Below are 10,356 nucleotides of genomic sequence, written 5' to 3'. Positions count from 1 at the left end.
ATATTCATAATGAAAATAATTAATTAAATTGTAAAATAGCGCCCTAAATAAAGTTGTGCCGTGGCTAAAATGATCAGCGCGATGGATAATCGTTCGTACGGTGCGATTTCCAAAGCATCCACCGCTGGTCGAAGCGACTTTACAACGCCAGGTAACGAAGCGTGAATGGGCAATGTAAAACGACTACCAAACAAATTGAAATACTGAAGGAATGGACTACATACTTGCCACAATTTGCATTCAATTACAATTTACATATTCAACAGTATACCTTTATTGAACCAAATGGTTAGATATAGGTATATCTGCGGCAAAATGTATACCAATTCTATAAAAATTTAAAGTTGGGCGTTTTGTTGACGTTTAGTTAGGCTGTTGGCAGCCAGGTGAAAGTCAAGGAGCAAGTAGCACACAAACCGCTATTGTTAATTAAGGTTTAGTTTATTAAGTTAATCGGGGTAGCCATCATGAGCAGCAACTTTGTATATCCTAATTAAATTAAAAAGAAATAAGGCAATAAACATTGTAATGTGCGCTGAGTCCATTCCTCTTGGGCAACTCTTATTGAATTTAATAGGCCACTGTTGACTTTACAGCGGGACATTCCTTTGCGCACCATATGTATAGTGGATGCCCATATTTATTGAACATAATAAATTAATTCTAATCCATATGGTTGTAGGCAGTTGACAATTGGCTTAATTGGCAAATTGGGGTGGTGGCTTACCTTATTTGTTTGCAGCTACGAAGGTATTAAGAGGGTCAATTTACACACAAAAGAATTTAAGCGCACATAAGAAGTGCCTGAGTAAGCAGTCAAAGTGTGCGGAAGTTAAAAATATTATTGTTTGTGACATCAAAAGTTTATAAACGACAGTACGTTAAAGCAGAAATGGGTACACCACATTTTCCTACAAGTAGTTTTAGCAAGTGTTATGGCTTTGTAAGATTAAAAAAGTGAACCACTCTGTTGCGCCAAGTCCTGGCTAATTTTGAAATCCAAATAAATCTCACTGGTATCTGCTGTTCGCATAATAAAGTGCACATCAACAAAACTATGCAGTCAAAAACCATAAAAATGTATAAACAATGTTCGAAAATGCAATTATTCCGTTCTGTTATGTGACACACTTCCACTCCACCATTTATCTGTGCCGTTTTATAGTTGTTGCGCTTATTTCCTATTTTCCGTCACTGTAAAACAATACAACTTACGCGCATATTCTTTTCTTCTTTTCTTGCAGAATTAACGCCTGAACAACAAAAATTGTTAATTGAGCTGCGTCGAAAAAAGCAAGAGCTTTTACTGGAAATTCAGGTAAGTGTTTCACAAGCTAATGTCTACAAAAACAATCATTTTAAATTTATTTGTTACCTCTCTCTAAAGCCATTCAATAGTTAATTAACTATACTAGTTAAATACAATTATGCTGTCATATGTTCCTGCTATTAATTCGTCATTCACATTTACCAAACAACTCCACTTCAATATGTATTGAGTGAGTCATAAACATTAAATAAAAATAAAAGAAAATATTTGCTGGTGACTGGTAGAGCAATTCAAGAAGCATGCAGATAATCTGCACTACCACGCCTTGTGAAGCCAGACTTGGTTACTTGTGTACTCGCAAGCGACACTACAAATTTGTGTTGTCTGCAAGTTTATTTTTAGTCTTCGCAATTTTGCTTGGGTAGCTTGGGAAAATGCTTTTTACACAGCTCTTATGTTACTCCGATATAGTATTAATTTGTTTTTTTTTTTTTTTGTTTACTTGTATGGCTTTGTTTTGGTTGTCTACTCTTGTTGCTTTGAGGTTAATCCCTCACTTGTGTGTGAATTGTTTTTGAATTTTCTTTCTTTTTTTGTTTCATTTTCCACTTTTGCGCTACCCTACTTTTCTTTGTTGATATGGACAGTTTGTTTACGAATTGAATGCAAAATTTTGCCGCAAAAAAAAGCGTGTAGTGTTATTTAAATAAATACATAGTTTGCTAAAAAGCAGACACACACATTTTAAATTTTTAACCGCTAATTATTTTTTTCGTGGCAGTTCTAACTGTATATAAAAGAGTGGTTCTTTTATTTCTGTTAATATCCATAATTATGCAGAGATTTCCATAGTAACAAATAAATAAATAAATAAACTCTTGTAGGTTGCTTCCATTTTAGTCAGTCTTGCATTAATTATGTACTTTCAAATTTTTCATCACTCAAATGAGAGCAATTAACAGTTAAGTCAACGCGGATTCACTCACGCGACTTCCAATCGTAACTGGTGTGCGTGGGAATCCAGTACTCGCCTGAGACTTGCTGGCGCTTGAATTTAAAAATAATAAATTGCTAAAATAAATAAACACAAGCAGTTTGGGCGGTCAGTGTATGCCTAACTGGTTATGCAAATATATAGCAACCTGAGGCCTTAACAAGTTAGCAATAGCAGCCAGTTATTATACTATTTACTTTGTAGTTGCACGTGTTAATAAACGACGGAAAAGTGTGGAAAAAATTGCATTTGTTTTTCTTTCATGCACTCAAATGTTGTCGCATTCCACTTAAAAACTGTTTTTCTCTGTACATATGTATGCACATACATATGTACATAGTTGCACTTTAACGTTCATACACTTTTATGCACTATGCCTTTGGCCGCGGGCACATGGGTTTCGCCCGGCATATACCCACACCAAAGTGGCCAAATTTGAAGATGCATTAGCACGCGGAAAATGACGGAACGGCGTTTCGGGGCAAAACTAGTTTTCGTAAAGTGTTAATATTTAATTGCATACTAGTTATAAGAGTATTAAATGGAAATGATTACCCGCAAATCACAATCGACATGAGGGTAATGCAAAAGCTGTTTTTCCGCAAAAAAGTGAAGTACACTTTAGAGGTTAGTAATTTATGTTTAATAGCAAAGTACTTTTAAATTGAAATTACAGTGAAATACTACTATACTTACTATTTAAATCACATTCAATAGACCACACATGCAGCCAGTTATTATCAGCATGAAAAGTGTGTCAATGCCAAAAGGATGTAAATATGTAGTCAGCTTTAAGCGGTTATCACACAAAAGCAACAAAATAATTACGCTCATGGTTCGTAGATAAGGGAACTGCACATATTTGCAGTTGACGCATTTTTGATATACATAAGTATTTAATAGCAAGACACAGTTTTTAAAATCTATAAACATTTCGTGAAACAATGATAGTGCAATGCACTCAGCCTGGACGTGTTTCTCCTTCATAAAGTTTAATTTAAGTGGAGCCTGATAAGTTACATATCGCAATGGTTATACATATGCATGCCTATGAAAGCTTTGATGTAATATTCGCTGGTCATTTTCCTCTTCATTGACATGTAGACTCTTTTTACAAGCTGCAAATGTTTTTATTTTGATAAAACCCCTTTTATTTAAGACTTCTGAAGTTCAGTTTCTGGGAGTTCCTAAGGCATTCGGCTCTTCAGGAAGAACCAGATTTATTTCTAGTAAAAGGCAATCACCCAATCGACCTATGCAATGAAAACCAAGTCATTTCCAGTTTTTATTGTTGTTGTTGTTGTAGCGGCTACAACAACCCCGCCCAGATCGGTTGATATCTCAGTCGTTGTCGTCGAGTTCCACTAACGGCGACCCCAAGAAGCGTGCAGCCTCTATGGGGTCGGTCCACAGGGACGACGCCGTTAGGGTTGTGGAGTTTTCCGGGCATGCGAAGAGATGTTTCGAGTCGTGAGGGGTCTCTCCGCATGTCGGACATTCATTCGGCACATCCGCATTTAGCCTACTCAGGTAGGAGTTTAGCTTGCTGCAGTAGCCAGAGCGAAGTTGGGCTATTGTTGTTCTCGTCTCCCGAGGCAGATGGAGCTCCGTCGCGTCAATGTCCGGTGTTTGTGTGCCTAGAACGGCATTCACAGGTCTTGAGTCTACATAACTCGAGACTGCGTCCCTGTGAATGCCGTTCAGGGCCTGTCTGTAAGCCGACGGGTCCAGAGGCTGCTTAATGAACCTCTGGACTTCGTCCGTCAGTTCATATAGATGCCTCCTGACGTGCCTCGGCGAGGGCTCCTCTGCAAGCAGCTGTCTATTTGGGTGGCCACATCTGTGGCTCCCAACCAGAAACTGCTTGCAGAGCATCGTGTTGTGCTCCCTAATTGGGAGCATTTTCGCCTCATCGTGGAGATGGTGTTCTGGTGACATCAGGAGGCATCCGGTCGCTGTCCTAAGTGCTGTGTTTTGTACCGTATGTAGCCTCATCCACTGCGTCCTACTAGTCCCCGACGACCACACTGGTGCTGCGTAGTTTAAAACGGCCGGCCTATTGCTTTGTATGTTGCCAGCAACGTTTCTTTGTCTTTGCCCCAAGTACTGCCGGCTAGCGACTAGAGGACCTTGTTGCGGCTCTGTACTTTATTGACAATAGCGGTTGCGTGCGCCGAGAAGGAGAGCAGGCTGTCGAATGTTACTCCGAGTATTTTAAGATTATTCACCGTCGGAATTGGTGTGTCATCGACGTGAATTCCTAGCGGTAGCCTGACCTCCTTCGTCGAAGTTGTGAACAGGGTCGCAGAGGACTTCGTAGGGGAGGTGGCTAGACACTTTGCAGTGAAGCGAGAAAGTTCAGAGAGATACCCGTTTACTTTCGAACACAGGTCATCAATTCCATTCCCAGTCGCCATTATCGAGCAATCGTCGGCGTAAGAGACAATCGAGACTCCCTCTGGTGGTTGAGGGAGCTTTGAAATGTAAAAGTTAAATAGTAGCGGGGAAAGGACACCACTCTGTGGAACCCCCTGTTTTATTTTTCTAAGTTTGCTCGATTTGTCTCTAAACATTACCGACAGTGTCGACCACTCAGATAATTTTCCGACCACCGTTTGAGCTTCTGTGGTAGAGAGGAAGCCTCTTCTAGTAGCGTGGAATGGCTGACAGTGTCAAAAGCCTTTGACAGGTCCAACGCTACTAGAATCGTTCTCTCACAGGGACGTTTACGGTTAAGGCCACGAGTTATCTGAGTGTCTATGGCGTTAAGTGCTGTTGATGTACTGTGCACTTTAAGGAAACCATGCTGATGCTTCGCTGGGGTCAAGTGGTTTGTGAAATACGGGAGCAGCAAGACCTCGAGTGTCTTCGCTACCGGGGAAAGGAGTGTTATCGGCCGATAAGAATCTCCTATGTTGGCAGGTTTCCCCGGTTTGAGCAGTGGGACCACTCTTCCCACCTTCCAGATGTCTGGGATGATGAAAGTGGCCATAGACAAATTGAGGACCTCCATTAGGTACGCTACCCCCGCAAATTTTTCAGATTCAGCATGCATATTCCGTCTGGACCCATGGCTTTGGAGGCTTTCGCCTTCCCGATGGCCACCTGAACTTCACCGCAAGTGAAAGCAAGGGGGGCACAGGTTGTTGGCAGTTTGTGCAGCCTGTGGCTTTGTCCACCGGAGGATGCAGTATGAACTGCCGGCTAAAATGGCTCGCGCATCGTTCCGGGTCCGACGAAGCATGGTCGCCGAAAGAAATTTTGACTCTGTCGTCGTGCTTCGTCGGATTGGATAGTGACCTCACGGTTGACCAAAGCTTACTCACACCGGAGGTGAAGTTACAGGTCTTCAGATGCTCTTCCCACTTCTTTCGCTTGTGTACGTTTACTAGTTGCCGAATCTCCGCGTTGAGATCCCTGATACGGGGATCTCCGGGATCGGCCTGACGAAGGCTATCACGCTCATCGGCTAGAACAGCCGCTTCAGCAGGGAAATTTGCACGTGGGCCGGTGATACATCCTGCCGGTACGAAGCGAGCTGCAGCAGCGGTGACAGCCCTGCGAAACTTACATTCACCAAGGTGGACGTCAGTTGGTGTGGGGAGAGCAGCGAAGGTGTTTTCAGTAAATTCCGCGAAGCCTTTCCAATCAGCTTTAGAAAAATTGATATATGTTCGGTGCTCCGCGGAAGCAAAGTCGGTTGGTTTATCGATCGAGATGACTATGGGCAGATGGTCTGATGCCAAAGTCACCATAGGTCGCCATGTTACTGTTTATCAGACCAGCGCTGACTATTGTTATGTCTGGCGGGCTGCAGCAGCTGCCCATAATCCTGGTGGGTGCGTCGTCGTTGAATGCAGAATGTCGAATCGTCTATCTGCTCAGCCAAGTCAGTTCCAGACGTGGTCCACTGCCGATGTGTCCGTAGTCCTGAGCAGACTCTGGGGTGACTCCACCCCTCGCAAGCATTGCACTTGACTGAGGTGGAGTTGTGGTGTAGTCCTCTCTGGCATACACAGCAGGTGTAGGTTTCTCGCTCTGGGTTTGACTCGATGCCAGCCCTGATTAGAAGAAAACGTAGCGAATGTAGCCCCATGGACGAACAACTTCTGAGATACTTCGCCGACCTAAACGGGGTTAGATCGCCGAAACAACAGCCCTTGGTCGGGTAAAACCCGAGTCATTCCGGTACGTAGAACCGGCTGTCGTGGGAATGTCATTTCCAGTTGCAGCGGTTACATACATACATATGTATATAGCATCATCTATATGAACTAATATTCCAGTCGTGACCAATGGAATAGAGCAACTTGCTGTTTCGACGAGATCGGCCGAAAGTGCAATGTTGTTAGCCGTGTGGATTTTAAGGGTTCAGCCGGGCTTCATTAACATGTATGTATGTACATAAGGTACAGTATAAGGGCCAGTTTTTCAATGCTAGTTTAAACTTAGATCACGTAATAAACTACTCTATTTTTCACACCTGGCTGAAATTTGATGGGCTAATCTTAGTTTGAAATAGCCAGGTCGAGCGTTTAAACTACGTTCCCACCACAGCCGGGTCTTCGTAATCGCACCGACCATGATTATATCTGGCCAAGGAATGTCACTCCAGCAACGCTCCCCAAAACTCTTTAGGGAATTTCTATGCTGTTACAACAAAAACAACAGCAGCACTTTAACTTAGGTCGAATCAGCCGTGCACAGAAAAACTGGCTCTAGGAGGAGTCTTAATAAATAAGAGTTGGACTTGCTACAACTTATACAAGGCAATCACAGCCGATTTGGGGATACGCCAAAACAATTCGGTTGTTCACACTTGCCTGGTTATCAGGTTATCTGGTTATGTGGTTATATTAGGTTTGTTCCATAAGCTGTGGAACAAACTTGCCTGGTTATCAGGTTATCTGGTTAAAAATTATTATTCTGTAGTGTATATTATTATTGTTGTAAACTGAATAAAAAAAGACAATAACATACACTACAGAATAATAATTTTTAACCAGATAACCTGATACCCAGGTAAGTTTGAACAACTTAAATAGCTCCCTTTCGTTTTTTGGGTAAATACGCTTTATGTCTGTCTGGTTTGGATTGTTGTTTTAATATTGCCTCCGTATTTGCAGGACATGTCCCTTCCTTGGTCAGGTATCCCAGCCCGAATGTGTCAATTGTGAGATCGGTTTATATACCGTTTGGCAGTAAGATAGTTAAAGCCACTGACTTTGTTGTTGTCAAACCCGTGCTATGATGGAGCGGAGAGCCAGGTATTGTAGAAGCGATCTGTACACAGTTGTGGTTGTTGTAACAGCCTGCAAAGTCCTCAAAGAATTTTTGGGGAACGATGCTGGAGTGTCAGTACTTGGCCAGACATGAATCTGGGTCGAGGCCGGTTACGTACACCTGTCCATCGTGTTCGCTGGTATGTAGTTGATGAGGTAGATTTCGTCCGTGAGTTTATAGTAGATACTACATACATTCCTGGGAACACATGACTTGTATGTTGCCAATCATCCGTTTCACCAAACTTTAGTCAACTTTTAGTTAATTTGAGTACTTTTTTTGATTGAAATTAAAATATTATCTAAGTATTCTGTTAGCGAAATTAGGTTTTACAATTTTAAGTGAGGTAAATGAAACAGCAGACGCTTAGGTACTTAAGCTAAAGCTAAAATTAGGCAAGAACGTAAGCCTACCGGTACGTAAACCCGAGTCAGCTGACACGATCTGTCTTACCAAAGCGCCATGTAAATGAAAACTCAACACCGCAGAATTTTTCTGTAAACGTAGCCCGTAGCGCAGAAATCTGCGGAATTTAGATTTTTCCGTGTCAGCTGATTTCTTCCTTATATAGGTGGTTGCCACTTCGCCAGTTTTGCAGATGGTAAAAAAGTTATAAGTTCCTATACAAAATACGTTTAAAATTCTTGAAATTTGCTATTGAATAAGGTTTTTTGTTGAAAACTAAGTAGTTTATATTTAGCTACGATCTATTATAGCACGAAAAATTGTAGTTGAAAAGGCAAGTTTATGAAAAGGCATTGATGAGTGGCAACACTGCAGTAAGCAGCACTGAGGGCTCCTGTAATAGATAAAATTCGGCGCATACAGACTGCGTTTAAGTATACGTTCTGTGATCTTGACTAATTTCAGCTTAAACATTTTAGGGCCAAATTCACAGCGCGTAGTTAACTCAGAATCGACAGATTTTCAGCACTGAGAATTTGGCCCTTAGTCAGCTAACTTGGGCTTAAAAGTTACTTCGTAAAGTATGTGCATATGCATTTAAAATCGCCTTTAGCTATTCTTATTTCTTGTCACAGCGTTTTTTAGTTAAAATCAAGGCATATGAAACAAGGTACGGAATTTCAGAACTGAGTAAGAGAATTTTCTTACAATAACCGCGTCAGGACCTAGATTTACACTGATATACATACGTATGTAGTAGAAAACATTAAATCTTTTTTTATAAGTGGGGATGTTTTTTAGAAGTAAATATTTAACTAAACGCGCAAAAACATTGGGTGAATAGAAACAAAAAAAAACAAAAATGTTTAAAACAGTTTCATAAAACATTTATTTCATTTAATGACGTGGTTTCCTTTATGAAATATTCTTTTCTGTCCATATATACATATATGTGCATATAAGATGCGAAAGCAGCTAAAATTCTTTGAAGGTAATATTGGAGTAATCCTTAAAATTGGTATACGTACATACATAAAAAAGCTTTATCGGTTTATTTTCCTGACATGCGGCTATCTTATACAGATTTTTACAAGCAAATTTTCAAATGAGATAAGATCAATTCTTTCATCTCGCTCTTATTACTACACCTGGTATAATTTCACCATGATGAGGTTCAATTGATGCTAATTTGTAGCAAACATAGCACGCGCACCTCATAGGGTTAATTTATTTATTTACAGTTTTTTGACATTATATTTAACTAGCTACAAGAGAGTTCGAGCTAGTTATCACTTCTACCTTGTTAAATATGCCTTGGGTAAAATGTTCTAAATTTTTAGTAGCGAATATGCAATCGCCTGAAACTATGCAATATTCGTGTTCTCAAAGCGTGTATTCTCTAAACCAATGATGGGCAAAACGCTACTCGCGAGTAGCGTCTGCGTCGCAGCGCTTATACGTATACAGAAACGACGCAGCGAATTTCAATTCAGTCTGCTTTCAGTTTTCATGAGAGTGATACCACGCTTCGCCGTTGAATATTTTTATTCGTAATTTTAGCGCGTTGTTGCCACCTATATATGTAACAATGCCCAAAATGGCTGCGTATGAGTGCCAATTACAGTTTTTGGTTTTAAGAAAAGCCAATAACGCCCAATGCTTGTTATGTGGTAATACGACTACTTGGAATCGTACTTTTAATATAAGGCGACATTATTTGTCATGGTAAAAAAGTCAAACTGCCGAACTGTGTAAACCAATTTAAAGTTTTTTGTAATGGGTTTTATGTAATTTAATATATTTAGTATACTTTATTGAATACTGAGTTTTTTACACAGTTTAGAAATTTTAAATTCGTGAATTTTGTTGTTGAATAAACTATCATTTTTTAAAACATTAGTTTAATGAAATTAAATTAAAAAACTTTTCATGCACGTACATATGTACTTATAAAAATTAATTTCATAATTCATTATTTGAAATTATTTCTTCATTATTTTTTTATTATATTTTATTATTTTCGTTTCATGTTCATAATACAAATTAAATATAAATTTGTAAGAGCGTTTTCTAACACGCGCAAAAAACGACGCATTTTTGTACAATATAGAAAAGTGGCAACTATTGCTCAGCGCGATTCACGAATACCATGACAAAATGAGACTGTATTGGTGTGCCCATCTATGCTCTAAACGCTGTCTGTATTATTTATACGTGTAAGCATTCACTGCGTATGTTTGTTGACATTCAGCGACTACTTAGCAAAGAGAATTGCTTTCTTAAGATCTTAAATACACTCTTAGCAGCGTCTTCTTTATGATCGGTATTAAAGTATTTTATATGATTTTACATACAAATGTACATACATATTTTTAAATAACCAAATAAAACTATTACAAATATT

At 39.9% G+C, this 10,356-nt stretch overlaps 1 protein-coding gene across 1 annotated transcript in view; it reads left to right on the top strand.

Moving 5' to 3' along the window:
* The first annotated feature begins 6 nt into the window (after positions 1-6).
* The window catches only part of LOC118735698 (cytohesin-1), a 146,529-nt gene continuing 136,179 nt past the window's right edge, over positions 7-10,356 (top strand). Inside the window, exons 1-2 of the mRNA XM_036465618.1 lie at positions 7-151; positions 1,245-1,318. Coding sequence (XP_036321511.1) covers positions 70-151; positions 1,245-1,318 — 156 coding nt within the window. The 5' untranslated portion in view covers positions 7-69. The remainder of the gene's footprint in view (positions 152-1,244; positions 1,319-10,356) is intronic.

Source organism: Rhagoletis pomonella, unplaced genomic scaffold (assembly GCF_013731165.1).
Source record: "Rhagoletis pomonella isolate Grant_MI unplaced genomic scaffold, Rhpom_1.0 Rhpom_scaffold_00003, whole genome shotgun sequence".
Lineage (NCBI taxonomy): Eukaryota > Metazoa > Arthropoda > Insecta > Diptera > Tephritidae > Rhagoletis > Rhagoletis pomonella.
The sequence above is the reverse complement of the archived record's forward strand: the minus strand, read 5'-3'. Positions and strand labels throughout refer to the sequence as shown.